Here is an 18770-nt window from a genome sequence, read left to right as displayed (position 1 = left end):
TCTCCAAATCCCCTCAAGAGTCTTTGTTGCCAGACGCGCACACCGCGCGGAGCTCCAGCACGACGTCACTTCCAGGAGCAAGCATCACTTCCGTGTGAGTGACGTGAGCAGCGGGCTGCTTGTGGACATGGTCCATGTGATGAATAATGATCAGTGACGACACGTTTTGTGTGTCTTAGCGGCATCTAGCGGAACGGACTTGGTAGAAATGTAATAATAATAATCAAAAGCATGTCTTAATTAGTATATAATCTCATGGAAACAAGGATCGTTGTGTTTTCGTTACCATAGAATGAGCGGTTTAAATCTGCATAGGAAGCGGGTCCTCTTCCACGGAGCCCGACATGTTGCGACGCCATGTTTCTACAGTAGCCCAGAACGGACAAACCAACCACCGGCTCTAAGAGGGGCGTTTCGCGAGTTTCCCGGTCACCGTAGATTCTCCAACGCGCTTAGAAGGGGAGGGTGAGGGTAGACGCACACACACACACACACACACACACACAGCTGTGTATAATAATGACATGCTGCAGTACTGTAACTAGTACTTACCGAATAGCTACTGACCAGACTGGGCTCACTCGTCATCGTTTACATACTGTAGATAGATACTGTACATATACTTTATTAATCCAGTGATTAATAAAGTTGTATCGTAGCTCAAATGAACTGGCGACTTTTTAAGACCATTTAAGGACCCGCGGACAATCAGACATCGCGCTTCTAATGTGAAAACCCATCGCCATTCATTCTCCCACACACAGCGCCCTCTGGCGGGCGACAGAGTACACTGCCGCCAGTCAGGTTCCATAGGTCGATTTGGTTTGGAGCTGAGTTCAAGTTCGAGCTCAAGTTCAAGAGATTATTTGTCACATACATACACATACGGTCGTACATATATGCAGTGAAATGTGATGACACCCGGTGGTTACGCACAAGCTCTGTAAACTGTAAAAATAGTCAAATGTGCGAAATCGACACGCGGTTCAGGCACCCGTCATAAACATACACATAGACAACAGACAACGTGATGAAGTGCTCAAGCAGGGCTTGAATAATAATAAATACAATAGTTAAGAGCCACTGGAATAAATACAATAAAAGACTTTAAACAAGTGCTGCAGGAACAAAGATTCAAGCTTCGATGAGAAAACCACTTACATCTCAACGAGCCTCATGAAGTTGGGATAATTGAACTACAATATCTACTTACATGGAAAAGCTTTCCAGTATCCGACCAATGGTATCGTAAGTGTTATGGATTGGATAACACCACATGGCACCTATATGACAGTGGTTCTCAACCTTGTTTTAGCAGTGTACCCCCTCTCAGAACTTTTTTCAGCTGAGTACCCCCTTCACTGGCATTGGGGAGATTTCTTTTCTACATTAATTATGTACCGTCTATGGGTCGTAGGTTTTTTATTTAGCAGCCTTCACCAACGATGGCACCAGAACTGGTGGAATAGATAATGAGTGAAGCTAGCCACCAAAAAGGTGCCAAATAGAGAACACAAACACAGGTGCCCAATCTAAAGAAATCCCCCTCCATGTTCATATATGGTCAATGACGTCATGGCTGTGAGAGAAAAATGCAGATGATCAATGATGTTTCACATATTTTACATAGGACAGTAGCCTTATTGTATGTTATTTAGCTTTAAAAACACATTGCCTTGGGGCTTAAATGAATCTCTCAGAGCTCACATGAAGAGATGGTTCTTTCAGACACTGTATTGTATAGACCAAATCATATTCTATCTTCACTCAACCTTGTGTGGTGATAAGGATAACCCCAGGGGGCTTGACAAGAGCATTGTGGTTTGTTTTATAGCACAGTAAGATTGTATCTGTGACCAGGGTTGGACTGTTGCACCATTTTATGAGAGAAACACCCGGGGATATGATGGGGGGGGGCAAAGTCCTGTACATTACAAGCTGACCAATGGGACACCTCTCATCTCTACATAGGCCTCTTCGGCAGAAGCAGAGGCAGGCTGATCAGATCACGTTTTGAAGTACTCTGTATCTTTGTCTTTATTCTGCAGAATAGATATCTTTAATATTCTGTTTGTTTTCCTGTAGCGGACAGATTAACTTCACCGACCACACAGTGAGAATTCTCCAACATGGCGCTCAGTGTTGCCATTACTAATAATGGAAAGAAAAAGTGCACTACGACTCAATAAAACATGATATAAACAACAATTTGTCCACTTGATTTGTCCACTTTAGAGGGTAGAACAGAGAGCAGCTTGTGAGATGTGTCGGTGCGCAAGAAACTAGAAGTGCCAGTACTATCAGTGAGTAGAGGCCCTCTTTGAGCTTTGGTTATGATGGTTATGAAAGAACAGTCTCACCTCTCCTGTGAGACGCATATAAACGGGTGTGACGCAAAGATCTAAATTTACCGTCAGTCTTGGTTCAACCCCCCTGGTAGTGACCCAAAGAAGAAGGTCCTGGATACAGGACAAAACAAGGTTCCGCCACAGGGTTTTTAGGCGGAGCTTCTGGGATAGTGGGAGGAGCCTTGCAGATAGGGGGAGGAGCCTCAGAGATGAGACCTCTACATACTAGGACTGCAGCACGTACATAGCACAACATGGTGTCTGCGACATCAACGCGGCCTTGGCATCGCGGTTGCAGAGGGTGTCACGTATATGTCGCTCAAATCAAACACAGCAATCCTCCTGGATGCTGCGCAGCATTGGGTTGGTAGCGAGTAAAGATGGATCTTTACTGGTGTGAACGTTAAGGAATGTTGTGGGACATTGGGGCGTATGCAGTCCTTTCAGGATGCTCAGCAGAAGGCCTGTAGCCAGAGAGTATTGTGCACATTAAGTGGAATGTGCAACTAGTTTTCAGATTTTATTTGCATAAAGTGTTTTTTCTGGGCAAGAACTGGAATCGCTGGCTTGATTTGTGATTTCAATGTGTACTAACGCAGTGTCAGTGGAAAACGGGCAAAGTCTGAACTAGACCATCAGGTGATTCATCTGCTATCTATTTTGGGGCTCTACAGGGTTAAAATGAGTTTACTTTGTATTGTAACTAAACTTGAACAAACTGTTGTAATGAGTTGTGGTGGGGTTGAGAAAGATGCACACTCATCTAGAGGTCATACTGTGGAAAACAAAAAAGTATGATAGTACTTATTTAATACGAGAGTAGTACTAAATCATTTAGGGACGATCAGAGTGGAGGCCACTCAACAGGCCCCTCACCGCACCGAGTCCAGGTTTATTCTCCTGGACATCAGGATAACTGGCTGTTACTGCTAACAATTGCACATTTTGGCTTAAAGTTTTCAAAAGTATTAAAATGCATTTGTCACAAGTTGAGCACACTCTCTCTCCTACACATTAAAAGCAGCAGGAATTTATCCACTGGATTTTGGATTATGGCAGAAAATAAGCTCTGTGGCAAACAAAAGTTTGATACTTCCACATCTTGCTCAGCAGGATAATCTTCACCAATGAACACCACTTTTGTGATTTTTGAAGAGTAAATGCAATCGGAATAATTAAAAGGCTAACATTAGGATAAAAAGGAAGTACACCATGCTCACGACTTCAACGTCACCAACATCAAGCTTCCAATTTGTCATCTGACTTGACCTCATCGCTACTCCATATGGAATAATAGAGATATACTTTACTAAAACACATCTTTGTTCTTCAAGTTGTGGTTCAATAATAAAATTGTGTGGGTGAGTCAGTCATTCGGTAGTCATGGTGTTTTATTTAGTTATCAGGATTTTCTTCAACATTATCAGATACCTGTGACTCCTATAACAGGTTGCCGTTGCGATCCCATCTGGTGTGTCTACGTTGTTGTTCCTGTTCTTCATGTTCCTTCTTCAATTAAACAAAGACGCAACTGAAGTAAATGACTAAAAGTCAGCGCTCCGCTTCAATTGGTAATGTTAAAAACCACAAACCAAACCAGAAATCTTGGTGTAGTCATGGACTCTGACATAAATTTCACACAGCCAAAGTAACACAATTACAAAGTCAGCCTACTATGACCATAAGAATATATCAAGGACTTAAGGGCGTATGTCTCAGCAGAATTTGTAAAAACTTGTCCATGCCTTTATCTTTAGTAGACTAGACTACTGTAACAGCGTCTTTACAGTTCTCAGATCTTTACACTGGCTTCCTGTCCATCAAAGAATGGGTTTCAAAATACTACTGTTGGTTTATGAAGAAGGTTTAGGGCAAAAAAACATTTCTGATCCCCTGCTACGTTATGAGCCATCCAGCCCTCTTAAGTCATCTGGGACAGGTCTGCTTTCTGTCCCCAGAGTCAAAACTAAACATGGAGAAGCAGCGTTCAGTTTTTATGAACCACATTATCTGGAACAAACTCCCAGAAAACTGCTGGTCTACTGCAACTCTCATCTCTTTTAAATCAAGGCTGAAGACTTTTCTCTTTGCACGCTGCCTTTTACTAAACCTATTTTGATTTGATTCATTTCTTGCACTGCAGTCACTTTTGTGCATTCTATGTATTGTTTTACTTTATGTACTCTGTCATTTTATAATGTATTTATTTTGCACTTTGTCTTAATGCTTCTGATATTTTATGTAAAGCACTTTGATTTGCCTTGTTGAAATGTGCAATATATTAATTAAACTTTCCTTGCCTTCTACTGATGGAACTGACTCACTAGCTGGAAAAGTGCTTTGACTCATCTGATTGTGAGAACAACCGTAAGATCCGTGCTCTTTTTCGAGGATAATTGTTTCTGTTTTGCCTGGAATAGCTTTTTGGAAGTTATGTAAACAATTCACGTTGGGGGAAAAAAACTGCTTGGACTCTCCCACAAAAATTATTTTGTTCAATAAGGCTCAAGAAGTTTCATTTCAATATCATTCATTGGTGCAGCCCAGTTAGGTCTTTCTGTGTTAGTGTCCAAAATTATATTGATTTTATCTGTGCCTTCCGTGAGACTTTTGCCCATCTGTTCTAGAAATGTATGCATACCCGTAATCTGTCAAAAAATGTTTGTAGATTTATTTTGGATATTATCTGTAACTTTGAGCTTCTACTGGAAAATTTGTATTTTTAATTTAAATATCAACAAAATATATGAAAACGAGTATTTTCTCATCTCTCAATGTCATTGTATTTTTTGCAAAGTTTTACATTCACAAAGTGTATTTTCTAAAGTTAAACTTCACTTTCATGTTTTCAAGAAATAGAGCTATATATTGAGACAACTTCAGAAAGGCTATTTAAACTGAGACTGCGCTTCCAATTTAATGTTTTCAGTTAAGTTACTGTTTATATATGTTGACCCTTCACATGTTTTATTCTATTTTTTTATTTATCCAATTTCTTTTAGTTTGTCCTTTATTTTTTGTATCCTTACTTGTTACTATTTAAATCAAACTGTAATTATTATTTGTATAATTGTATTATGTTAACATTTTGTGTGCTTACCTCTTCTACAAAAGCCTAAAAAGTTTTAGTCTGAGTCGTTTGCAAGAGCATAAGTAAAAACACAACTAGAGGGTGTGAAGGCGGACGAGTGACTAGATGAATTGCAATGTCCCCCGACAACCTCTGCTGTCTCATTAAGCCACTTGTTAGCAACCGCCTTCTTCAAGACACGTCAAAGATTAAGAATTGGGTATTTACAGACGTATTTTATGTCGTAGAACAAAACGTGAAAATCGCTGAAGCTTTTGGTGACCGCAGAGCTTATTTCAGGCATCGAACCAAAAACCCATTGAAAAAACACAGACTTTCAAGACGAGGGAACAGGAAGTGCAGAAATGCAAACTCGTTTCTGGGTTTTAGGGCTCAATTCTTGCATCCACCCTTTTTCAATACATTCCCACCTAGTGTACGGAAGTGTAATGACACCACGCTGCGTCAAGCCTTTGCAGATGTATAAATTGCAGGATGTTCTCCACAAAGAATTCAGACAAGTCACGCAGAGCCATGTTGAGGCCTAGAGGGAGGGGAGCCTCAGTGATAGGGCAGGAGCCTCGGTGATAGGGAGAGGGACCTTAGCCAGCTGAAATGGTTCACCTGGGCAGGACGCCCCTTGGTTCCGCCACGACCAGGATGAGCAGGAAGAGGATGGACGGCTGAATGATGGCTGCTTTTGCCCCGTGCTCCATTCACCGACTGATCTGAGGACAGTCTGGCTGCATTCCACTGTCAGTCCCTTTTAATTCAAGAGTCACATTTAATAATTTAATGACACCATGCAGAAAACACTTTACAGTGGAGACTCAAAAGCCATTTCAAGATGGAAAACCGCCAGACCCCGATGTTTAGTAAGTGGAGGAATCCAAAGGTTAGCAAATAAAAAAATATTTACAACAAAATTATAATCATGGGTTACTGACATTATGTTACAGAACGCTCCGCCCATTAAGAGCGCTTGTTTAGACAAATTCCCCCGACACAAATGGGGGCCTGAAGCATCATGGGACTTTTCAGATTATCGTCGAGAAACAGGACAGCGGCTGCATATGTTCTGATTACACAGCAACTCCATCTTTTCAATGGAGAGCCACTCCAAATGCACAAACTCCACCTTCTTCGTAAGGCAGAGAATACGGTAAGGCAAACTACACCTTCTTTAAGAAGTGGGGTTACCTCAGGACAAACACCATCTTCTTGAAAAGGTGGAGTTGAAAGTAGAACAAACTCCACCTTCTTAAGGTGGAAGTTACAGCAGGATGAACTCCACTTAAACTCCACCTTGTTTGTTCTGAGCGACCAGGAAAATAGGAAGTGTGTTGCTATTGGATATTTAATGTTTGTGTTGTAGGAAACAGCTGGAAGCAGTTCGGCCATCTTGGTCTATAGCTCCATTGTAAAAAACGGGAACAAGCTGTAACTAAACGGAATGTAAAGTGATTCCCTGGTTTCTGTCGGAGGTTTAAGATAGATCACCGTGTTCGACTTTTCTCAACTTTGAAAAAAAAAAAAAATAATAATAATAATAAAAAATATATATACTTTGGTCGTTCAAAAGAAATTGGTCGATTTGAAACAAAAACTCAAATCAGAGGGAAAACAAAGTGTTTCATCCTTTCTTTAAATATCCTTCCTTCTCTTCTCTACCACCTCCACCCTCAAAACAGAACATCTTCGTTGGTGATGAGTGCTTCCATCACCAGCCGCTGGTAGCGGATGTCGTTGAGCGCCGTCATGGCGTCCAGGTCGGCGGCCCTCATCAGCGTGGGGCCGAACACGATGCCGAGGTTCTCACTCGACATCAGGTTCTGCTTCTCACAGCGGGTCACTCTGGACAGACAGACAGACAGACAGACAGACAGACAGACAGACAGACAGACAGACAGACAGACAGACAGACATTGATTGAGGGTCACTTTTCTCCAACAATCGTTCTTTTGCATTCTCTTTAGAATTGTATGGAAAGTGGCCCCCATTGAGATGGAGGCTCTCCTTGTTGTGATGGAGGATCTCCACACTGCCAGGGTTTCCTCTCTCTCTCCTGACTCTCCACCCTCCCTGAGCTCCATCTCTCCGTTCCCCAAAACACAAATCGAGAGGCACGCCACCTGTCTGCCCAAGCGCCACCAGGATCTCTGTCCCCTTTATTCTTCTCTACCTCCATCTCATCCCTCTATCTTCCTAAAGAAGGTTTAGTGTGACTGATAAATAGTTGGTATGATACAAAATTCACTGTTTGTAGGTCGCTTCGGACAAAAGCGTTTGATCAATGAGGTGACGTGACTGTAATTCTTATATAAACGTAATGTAATGTGTGGTGTTGGTTAGAGTTGGGTCGATCTCCGGTTTTGCCTAAGCCGGTTTAATTTTAGGCAAACCAACTGAACCGGCATTTGTCATTATGTTTAGAGGTGCAGTACCGCCACCAACTCGGGAGTGGCTGCTGAGTCAAGGCCAACACCTTCGGTAAACCAGTCCGTGTTTGGCTTCAAATCAGACCGGTTTGAAAAATTTTACACCAGACCAACCCTAGTGTTGCTGTGTGAGTGTGTGTGTGTGTGTGTGTGTGTGTGTGTGTGTGTGTGTGTGTGTGTGTGTGTGTACCTCTTGAGGTGGGCCATGAGGTATCGCAGCGTCTCGCGGTGTGCGGGTGGCAGCAGTTTCAAGGCCTCGTGGAGAGCGTCCAGCCGCTGGTCTGGATCAGAGACCTCTGACGATAGAGATATTCAGTGTGTTAGAAATGTGGCCCTGCAATGCATGCTGGGGTTGCCCTAAACCTGTTATGCATGCTGAGAAAGTCTAATAAATCAATTTTATTATAATCATACACACACGCACGCACACACACGCCCTACTTGCAACCTCGATGAACCGTGGATAGGCGTCGTAAGTGATGAGGGGGATGGGCAGCTCTCTGAAGTAGAGTTTCAATGCTCCGGTGATGATGTTAATGTCTTCATAAACACTGGAGGAAATATCCGCCTTTTCTCCATCTTAACAAAGATGAATAAAGTTAATCATATCCTATCTGCCTAATCAACCAATATTGGACCCATCACCTCAGAATATTGCAGTAATATCTAGAAGGCCTTCTACCACCACTGGAGGAATATTGCAGTAATATCTAAAAGGCCTTCTATGCTCTCAGGTAGAATACTGCAGTAATATTGACCTCACTGCAGCTGATTGGATTAATTGTCTGATGTGTAACCGAAACTGTGTCATCGAGGTGAAACCGACCTCTGTCGAAGGTCAGCTTGACGTCCTCGATGAGTTCGCTGAACCCCGATATTCTGTACAAACCCTCCGACTGGAGCCCTACACGGAGGAAAGATGACAGGGTTAGCATTTTAATATTCTGTATAAACCCAGAAACAAACATGAATATCCTACATTTTCGATAGAATGAAAATCTAAAATCCTTCCATCTGAAAGGATCTGATCAAGTCTTCACTTTGCTGTCATTGTCAGTGCACCATGAGGTTTTCAACCCAGAGGAGGGTGTGAGAGTTTAATCAGGGCCGGTTATGACCCCATGTCAAACACTGCTCTGTATATTCAGGGCTCAAAGCATGCTACAGAGGTATAGATGCCAACAGCATGAAGGACAAGGAGGAGCGCTACAATACGTCAGTGATCAGACGCTTTTGTCTAAAGCGACTTCCAACTTATTCTCAACATGCAAGGCTCACGGGAGAAATCGTCAATCTTCTGATTACTAGCCAACCCCTCTCCCTCCTGAGTCCCTGCCGCCTGCTCTTTGCAGTGTAACGCCGTGCTTTTTCTCAGTGTCTCACCTCTGCTCTCGATCTCCTGAATGCACATGTCCACCACCATGGGTCTCTTGGCATTGTGGGCCTTCACCAGCGTGGTCAGGTCGCAGCTGTAGACCTTCTTGACGTGCCGCAGGTCGGGCTGGCAGTCATTGGGCACCACCTTGGAGCACTGTTTGTGGACGTTCAGCCCACAGTCTGAGAAGAAATCATAAAGGAAGGAACACACAAAGATTGAATTAAGGTAGGGACAACAAAAGGGAAAAAAAAGAAGTTGAAAATCATAAACAGGGATGAAAACTCTTTTTTTCCCCCCACTGTCTAATAATCGAATGTTCGGACCCATCACTAATGATAAACAAGGTCTTTACAAACTGTGTTACTGATGTATTATTGCTAGGAGCCTGGAATGGCCGCTGGGGGCTTTCCAACCTCCTTTTCACACCAAGAGCGTCACGTTGATGCTTCAGATACGCCGCCATTTTAATCAATGTTTCATTCACACCGGTCAGGTGCACGACACAGGGCTCCTAGACGACCTCCGGTTGTTTCACAACTCGGGTCCATTTTTTCTGGCTGCGTGTGGCAACTGAGTGTCATTTCCCATAGAGGTCCATTTAAAACATATGTATTTATTCAAAATACTTCATTACCAAGCCTGGTATGCATCAACCACATACACAAGCTGATGTGGCTGTCCTAAAGTGAATTCCAGAGCCTTATTAACAAACTAATACATTTTCCCCCCACATCAAATTAAACCTCACTCATGTAGAGAAACTATTGTCATTCCAGCAGAAAAACAAATATCATGCACAGGAATAGACTTTATATTTTACTTCATGCTTGGGAAGTAGTTTATGGTACACTGTACCTGTCCAACACAGAGGACAGTGGAAGGGGTTTGGTCTCCATGCTGCCTGGAGTCAACTATGTGTGGGCTCTAGTCAAACTCAGAAATCTGCCCATTTATTTATAAGGTATTAAGCTATTAAGAGGTTTTTAAAAATGTACTACTATAAAATTGCTATTTTTTTCTTAATTTAGTAATTGAACCATAAATAAGTGTAACAAAAATAAATCATAAAATAATTTATTACAGAAACAGCTCAATAAATATGAACATATACATTGCAGCCATCTCCTCTGGTTAATAAGATGAACTGCCTTTGGCCATCAGAGCCGACAGAGAAGAAGGATCGGCACCGCCTTCCTCCTGTTAATAGCCGCAGTGTATTCATTGATTACTCATTCTAGCAAAAGAAAATACAAAAAACAAAAAAACAAAAAACGCTTTGTATTGAAGCTTGACACTGGCATGTGAAATACAAACAAAACACGCTAAACTCATAAACAAATCCACCTACACGTTTATAAACAGACTCCAAATGTGAATAAAATGAAAAACGAAAGGTAAAAGCAAAAGTAAAGATTCACCTACCCATTAAAGTTGGGAAATTCCACAATATGTAGTTTGAACGACAAAAAAGTCACAAGAGCACTGATCCTTTTGTTGTGCGAGTCGGTGTAGAATGACGAATCAGCAAGACGCTACGCTCTTGGTGTGAAATGACTGTCAGAACTAAGATGCATCCTGTTGTCAACCACTTTCCATATGTATTAAAAAATAAATAAAAACACAAGTTGGACTTAATCCTTAAAGGATGAATGCATTTTGTAAAACAAGAAAGAACATGGTAAATATTACCAATGAAACACATTGATGTTAAATAATATATTTCCCTTTTCTTGATATCACTTTCTCAATAGTGAAATATTGATTCTAATGATATAGGAGCAATATCACCCCAATGGGAGGAAAAGAGGAGGAAAAAGAAGGTGAAGCGTTACCTGCACACTTGACTCCCTGAGCGATCAGACCCCACATGAAGTTGGCACAATACTCACACCAGTGGGGGCCCCTGAAGGTGTGGACCTAGAAGGAGGGAGGAGAGGAAGGAGGGAAGGAAGGAAAGAGATGAGGGACAGAAAGGAGGGAAGGACGGGGTGAAGAAAGGAGAGAGGGAGGGGGAAGTAAGGAGGGAATGATGGAAGGAAGGGGGGAGAAAGACAACAGAGACCAAAAGAAAAGACATGTCAGAGTGACATGTATTAAATCATTTAGTTTGATGTTTTCTCACATCTTTGTGTCCATCCATCCTCCTGTTTCATTTGCTGAGGTCCGTTTGGTACGTCTACTTGTCTTTATGTTAACCCCTGTGTAAGTTCTTTTGGAAATGTTGCCCTGCACTTGAATATGGCCGTTCCCTCACACACCTGCAGGTTTCACATTTCAAGCTGCTCTTGACTATTGTTGAAAAATGGTTTCATCCAATTATTCATCAACCAACACTCAGTAATGTCTGAATAATGACCGCCGTCTGTTAATAATGACCATTGCCACGGCAACCACCTCTCCTCCTGGTTTTACTCCACCTACATGCTAACGCTAGCTAGTGGCGCCATCTGGTGGAAGCTACAGTGAAAGACTGTCCAGTCTAACATTAATAACAGTAAATTGTTTATTAGGGGTCCAGGAATTGGAATTTTAATATTATTTTTCACCTTGGCATTTTTTGGGCTAATTATGACCCACGGTCGTGGTTGAGGCCTCGTTAGAACCAAACGTCTCAGACATCTTGGGGTTCATGTTTGATTCACATCAATCTACAATTGGAGCAGGAATTAGTTAAAAAACATTTACATTTTAACAGGAGTAGCAGAACGTTTGTGTTCCTATACGATCGTTATATACCGGACTGAATCGCATCGCAGATTTCGGTGCAACTTAAATGTCTGGCTGTCGATTGAAAGATCTGCTCTCTGGAGCACCAGAAATCCTATTTTCATCGCCATTGCAATATGAACATGTGTGATAAACACATTGCAAAAGACTGAAATGCTATAAGAGCAAGAACAATGTAAATGTAAAAAATGTCTGCATAGCTGCGAGACTCAGGGGTGGCTTCGAACTTTTTCCGCTGCTTGGAGGCGCTACGATATAATACCAACTTAACTGCCATAACTATGACAGGAAGAGGCCACGTGCCCAATTGCTGTTCCAGTTTTCCTGGACTTAATTATCTGTGTTTTTTCAATACCTGTGGCCTGATATTTATGTTTTTCCATGTACATATTGCCTGGTTCTATGTTTGTCTGTCTCACCCGTGGCAATTCTCCCCCTCCTGGAGTAGTGATTAATTGTTTATAGACCCAAACATGGTAAGATCGTTCTCCAAAGAGGGGGATGAGTGGCAGTTTTGTGGAACCACAGGTCATCCACAGGACAGAGTTATTGCAGCAGTTCTTGATGATAAAAGAATTAATAAAGAGTTGCATTGCAGGTTGAGAACTTGAACTCCACTTGCAGACTAACTCTGTCCTGAATGCAATGGCACAAATACTCTGTGGTGTATGCCAAGCATGCTGACAGCACAGGTAAAAATAAATAAATAAAATAATAATAATTTTACTGACACGCGACATGTATAGTAATCTGACAGAATTGAAATGTTGACATAACTTACTGACCCTCAAGTGAGTCAAATACATATTCCATGTTTGTGTCCTCAAATATGGAGTTTGCTTGCAGCTCCAGGGCAATGGGTCTGAATCATGTCCATTTTATTTTAGTTCCAAAAGTTGAAAAAGCCTTGTTTTGAAATGCCTCTGAGGGACACGCAGTGTTTAGTCGGTTTAAATGGAACCATGTTGTTAGGAACTTCCACTTGTAACATCAGGAACCAATGTTATATAAGTCAGTTTTAAGATCTGGCTGGTCATTCGCATTTGGAGAGTTGAGCTGTGTAGGCCCCACACCGGAGGAGCGGATGCGGCATTCAATGTTAACTCAGAAAATTGTAACTCGTGCCGCGTTTCAGTGAACCCAGAAAAATGTAATACATACCTAACAGGACTAAACTGGCCCCTGTGTATTGCTGACTGCAGCTTTATTTATGATAAGAATTTATAGTTATTGCAGTAAATAGTTTGTTGTATTAATTAATTATTACTTACGGCCCGACCTTGCGACCCGGTTCTGTATATTCTGCGGTACCAGTCCGCGTGGCCCGGTGGTTGGGGACCCTGGCCGAGGCCAACTTGCACTTATTCTGCCTCCTCCTGTAAACGCTAATTAAACTGGATGCTCCCTGTTGCTCTCCATGTTGAGAGCATCTACTTGTTTATCACTGGCTGCCACAGTGAGGCAAGGAGTAAGCGCTCACCTTGAAGTTATGGACCTTCTCGTACTTGGGCGCAAAGTCGCTCTCCCGAAGTGTGGCCCGCCGCACCAGGGACGTCAGCTGCAAAAGAACAAACAATCTGATTGGCTGCGAGAAGACTGAGGCGGGGGCTTAGAAGGTCTACTCCGAAATGAAGTGATGTCATCCAGAGAGGAAGTAATGCCATGTGATGTTTGAAGCAACACATACTAGACATCACTATTGTATATCTATTACCTACAATATCATAAATCTATAATCCACATTAAAAGCCCCCCAAGAGGGCAAGGAGCAAGATCATATTAAAGGTAAGCAGTGGGAATCCATTTCAATAAATTATCGTCAATAAAGAGTGAGAGAGACTGCTTTGGGTCTCATGGGTTCTATTTCCATTCTCCAGCATCACTCTCTCCCTCTCCCTCCAGGCTGCAGCAGAGCCTGTCTCTTTGTCCCTTTCTTTCACTTGTATGATGCATGTGACAGAGAATGTGGAATCCCCGCTGCAAGTCATTGATTCCACGGTCCCCGCCACAGTTTCTTCATGTCGTGCTTGGTAAACAAGTTCCATAGTAGCTCCTAAATCATACTTTTTTCATCCAGAAATATTATGTTAAAGATCATATGATACCTTTAAATAATACATTAAAAAATAAAATTTGAACAAAGTTAGTAGTTATTTTAAAGTTAGTTAGTAATTGAAACAAGAATAAAATATACCTTTACTTGTGTACTGTACAAACCTTTGGTTTTGATGTGGAGATGGTTAAGTATCAAACTACTAACCTCAATACCATCAATGCAGTTCAGTCAATACCATCAATGAAGAATTTGGACGCTGAGCCTAACCCAACATGCTTATTGAGGTTATTATACATGAAATTAAACCATTGCCATTGACTCAGCTAGAAATACTGAACAGCTTCTCTATCCGTGGTTGCTCTGCAGTGTTGTTTGGCAGGAAGTGGAGGAGGCCTTCACCAGTGTGGTCAGGATGCACTGGTGAAGGCCTCCTCCACCAGCATCTGCAGGACTCAAGTGGAAATTTAAGTCTCAAACGCCAGAGAGATGAGTTAGACCTTATTTCTATGTATGCATGTATATTTCTACATCCTATATATTCTACATATTTATATCCATTACATACTCTATACATATTGAATATATTTCTGTGCTCACCCGCTCCTCTGTGGTGACCCCCTCCCTGACAGGGACCGGACCATCAGGAGTGTCGGGGCTGCAAGGGAGGTGTTTCTTCAGCGTGGGCTCCAGGTTCAGGGTGGTGTAACCCACATGTTCATAGATGGGGTTGATGGTCATCTTAGCAATGTACTCTGCTGCCTGAGGACGGAGGCACAGTGTCATAGAAGAAGGCTCTCAGGTTCTCTGAGTAGCAGCGTGAGCTAGACACACGACATTATGAAGAAAGACTGACTGCTGAATCGGCTTTAAGCTTTTACTTATTGGATACTTTGACTGATTTTCAAAGCTGATTCTTGACATAACATGTAACAAAGCCAAAAGATTTTATTTTTTACCACACACACACACACACACACACACACACACACACACACACACACACACACACACACACACACACACACACACACACACACACACACACACACACACACACACACACACACCTTGGTCTCGATGTAGAGTGTGATGAGGCCGTCTGTGACCAGGTCATGGATGGACTCGAACCTCTTCTCTCCGACAAAGTGCTTCCCATCGTGGTACAGGCGGAAGTTTCTGGTCTGGTTACCAAACCTGAACCGTAAAAGGGAAAGGAAGCTAGAAGGTCACCGGGGTGCTAGAACTTTGCCTTCATCTGAAAAGGAAAACGTATCATAGGAGTTCACGGAAAAAAATTACAACAGAGGAAGGGAGTTTGAAGAAAAGGAGAGCAAGAGCATTCTGTTCTATAGCATTCCTATTGATTTGATCACTTCATGGATTAATACTGTTCATAAACCTGAAAGCTTGGATTCCTACTTTATTATTGTCTCAAAATAATTTGAACCCTGGAGTGACGATTGATGTATATAATATTTAAAGGTGTTTTGATGGTGTGAACTCATTGTCAATTAAATATTCATTAAACAATATATATCTTAGAAGTTATCTAACATCTAGAAGAAAATTAGGGCTGCCTTCTGAAAGTCGAATCATCAGTCGGAAACCCATCAGTCCACTGAGATTTTTTTTTCCAGTCAGTGTGCATTAAAATAACAGAATAAAACAGATATAAGCTTACAAAATGCACAGGGATGACATGTCAATGGGGAATTCAAATGGGAATCATAAATATATTTTTATGTGTATGGACAGTCCACATCCAGACATGGCTCTCCATGCGCCTTGATCATGGTGCCCCATTCCTCCAAAGAAAACAACATAAAACTGTGTTTAGTTGTTTTATTTGGAGGAACGGGGATGGGACACAGAGGAATGGGGCACGCATAGGGATGGGTATCGTTAAGATTTTAATGGTATTACTGCTCATGGCGACACTGCCTATGGATTCAGTACTCTTTACTGTTCTTTAAAGAAATATTAAAAAAAAAAAAAAAAATCTCTTGTGATGGAGAGAGAGAGAAGTTGTCTCTTCTGATAATAGCGGAAATGCCTTTTAGACTAATATTTTAATCTTATTGCAATTTATAAACGGGTTGTATAGCCTAAATAAATAGAAAATCAATATTCTTAATTTCTCCAATACTGTTAACAGTACCGTAACGTGGGAGCTTATCGATACAACAGTTTTTAATAATTTAGCCCCGGGGCCCTTTTAATACATGTTGTCGGTACTCGATCTTAGTAGATATTTCACCCCTCCCACCCTACCCACCGTAGCGCCAGGGTGTAGGTGCCCGGCTGCCTCTGGCTCTCCCTGATCAGGTAGCTTCCCTCGGCCGGACTCAGCAGCTGGTCTGCCTCCTCCCTGGAGATCTTCCCATGGAACCTGTAAAACCCAAAGACCACGTCAAGACCAGGTTCCATGTAGAGAGGGTTCAAGAAAAGAGGGATCAAGGAGAGCTTTCAATTTCTGAAAATTGTTTTTCAATGTTGATTTATACTAAAAAATTATGTTTGAAATGTCAATTCATGGATAGTGAATTGAGGGACTTATTACAATACTTTTATAGGAAGAAAAAAAACATCTTTCAGTAACGTGAACGGAAGGTGTTCACAGGAAATATTCAGTAGACGTTTCAAACTTGAAGCTTTAAAAACTACTCACTCTCTGCCGTAGTATTTAGGTCGGCTGTCCACCTGGGGAGAAAAGGGGAAACAGGCCTTAGAGGAAAATACACACACATACACATACATACATACATACATACATACATACATACATACATACATACACACACACACACCATGTAATGTGCGTGGATGCACCTTGACCTCACCTCACAGGTGCAGGTGACTCTGCGTGGGTGCGGCGCCTCCTGCTGGAGCTGGTACACTAACAATGAAAAATAACCTAGATTAATGCTGTGACATGCTAGTTATATTATATATTATAAAATATAATATTAGACAATAACAATATAACCTTGTATTGAATATACACGTGTTATCATGGTTATTCATTCAATAACAAAAACAACATTTATTTGTATCACCTTTCATACATGATATGTAAGTCAAGTTTACATTAAAAGAACACCATCACAAAGTAACAATAAAAGAAAAGCAAAATGCATATAATAATGCAAATAATTAAATAAAATAAAAAAATAAAAATGGTAAGAATAAGCTAATAAAAGTAAATATAAAACATTGCATTTCTTAAAAAATAAAAAATAAATTAGATTTGGGGTCATCAATTGAGACCATGAAGGATCACAACCGTACCTCAGTGAATTGTTTTCTTATTTCGATTCTTGGATTTTCGTGACATGACACCCGAAATACACAAAATAAACCCATGTGCCAACTTGTCTTAACATTGTTTTTCTTCCTAATTATTGTTTCTTGCTCATCTACTTCCTAGAATCCTTTCAATCTATCAAAACTATTTGCACAAAGTATTTTAGACTTGCATCATGCATTTAATAAAAAAGGTCAATACTATACAAATTTTCTTATTTCACAATGATTTTTTACCATGCGTCTTCTTAAACATACGTGCACAAAGTATTTTCTCGATCGTCCACAAGGATCTTTTACTATGGGTTTTTTGATATTCGCACTCTCCTACATCCCTCTCTTCCCTCTAAACCTGTTCTACGCTCTTCCCTAAATCATACACTATGTTATTTTATTACCATGGTGTTTCTTATGATATTGGCACAAATATAATTTTAGTCCAGCTAATCTCGCTCCGATCACGGTGAAATGTATACTGTCATGACAACAACCAGCTTGAGATCCACCATTTAACACAATCCTTCAGTTCTCCTGTTGGAATGGGATCTCTAAACGTTCTAGGAGTATAGTGTCAAGACAAAGTGGAATAATACAAGTTCATACAATACAAACCAATTGAAATGCATGTACTCACAATAGGATTTCCACACTGGAGGTCTGTACTCATCATGATCTGGGAAAGGAAAAACAGTTCCATTCAGAGCATGCTGCCCCCAGTGGCCACAGCGATGCACCGCATCGCCTTCAGACAGCCGTGCTGCCCCCAGCGGCCAGAGCGAGACACTACAGCTCCTCCATTCACACCCAGATGGCAAAGTGGAAAACGGGAATAAATACAAAGACCAACGCACTTAATCCAATGTTTGGAGGGATTATTATATATTATTATATATCAACCCGGTCTGGTCGCAACACTCGGATTGAATTATCCCCATGACAGGGTGTAAACTGCATCATGGAGCTCACCAAACACACACACACACACACAAAGAGCAATAATAAAGCAGTAATTGATGCAATTCTTCCTGCTGCTTTGAGGTCCCGGAATCTGATCTGTCAATACAACAGACTAATACAAATGGCCCCAAGACTTGAAGATAAGAATTGACTCATATCAGCGTCGTTTACTGATGAAGTACATCCTTACCGAAGACGTTCAGGGCCATGTCGATCGATTCTGCGATTGAATGACCCGGTGATCAATAAAGTTGGATATTCAGATTAAAACCTGAAAGCAATGAAATATAAGTTGAAAAGGCTGGTTAGCAGGTGAGCATGCGTCCGCCCCCAGCGCCGAGTTCCCAGCTCAGGGTGCGTGGAGCCGGTTAACAAGTGAGCGGGTTAACTAGTGAGTTGGTTCAGTAGTGCGCAGCGTTTGTTCATGTCATATAAATGTGGTTTTATAAAGCAGGGCTAGCCGGCTAGCAGGTTAGCATCGCTCCCACCTCGG

General features: G+C 41.6%; 1 protein-coding gene across 1 annotated transcript; it reads right to left on the bottom strand.

The window, feature by feature from the left end:
* Positions 1–6134: 6134 nt before the first annotated feature.
* Positions 6135–18770, bottom strand: LOC307247875 (N-chimaerin-like). Its single transcript, XM_080024009.1, has 14 exons — positions 18468–18770; positions 17955–17993; positions 16858–16913; positions 16686–16717; positions 16293–16406; positions 15085–15211; positions 14615–14776; positions 13442–13519; positions 11067–11151; positions 9240–9413; positions 8683–8760; positions 8298–8435; positions 8047–8152; positions 6135–7272 (listed from the first exon to the last, which is right to left on the bottom strand). The coding sequence occupies exons 1-14, from the start codon at positions 18484–18486 to the stop codon at positions 7101–7103; spliced, it is 1380 nt and encodes a 459-aa protein (XP_079880135.1). The 5' UTR covers positions 18487–18770; the 3' UTR covers positions 6135–7100.

This window comes from Zeus faber (assembly GCF_960531495.2).
Source record: "Zeus faber genome assembly, chromosome: 2".
Classification (NCBI taxonomy): Eukaryota; Metazoa; Chordata; class Actinopteri; order Zeiformes; family Zeidae; genus Zeus; species Zeus faber.
Note: the sequence above shows the minus strand (reverse complement) of the source record. Positions and strands in the feature narration are given on the sequence as shown.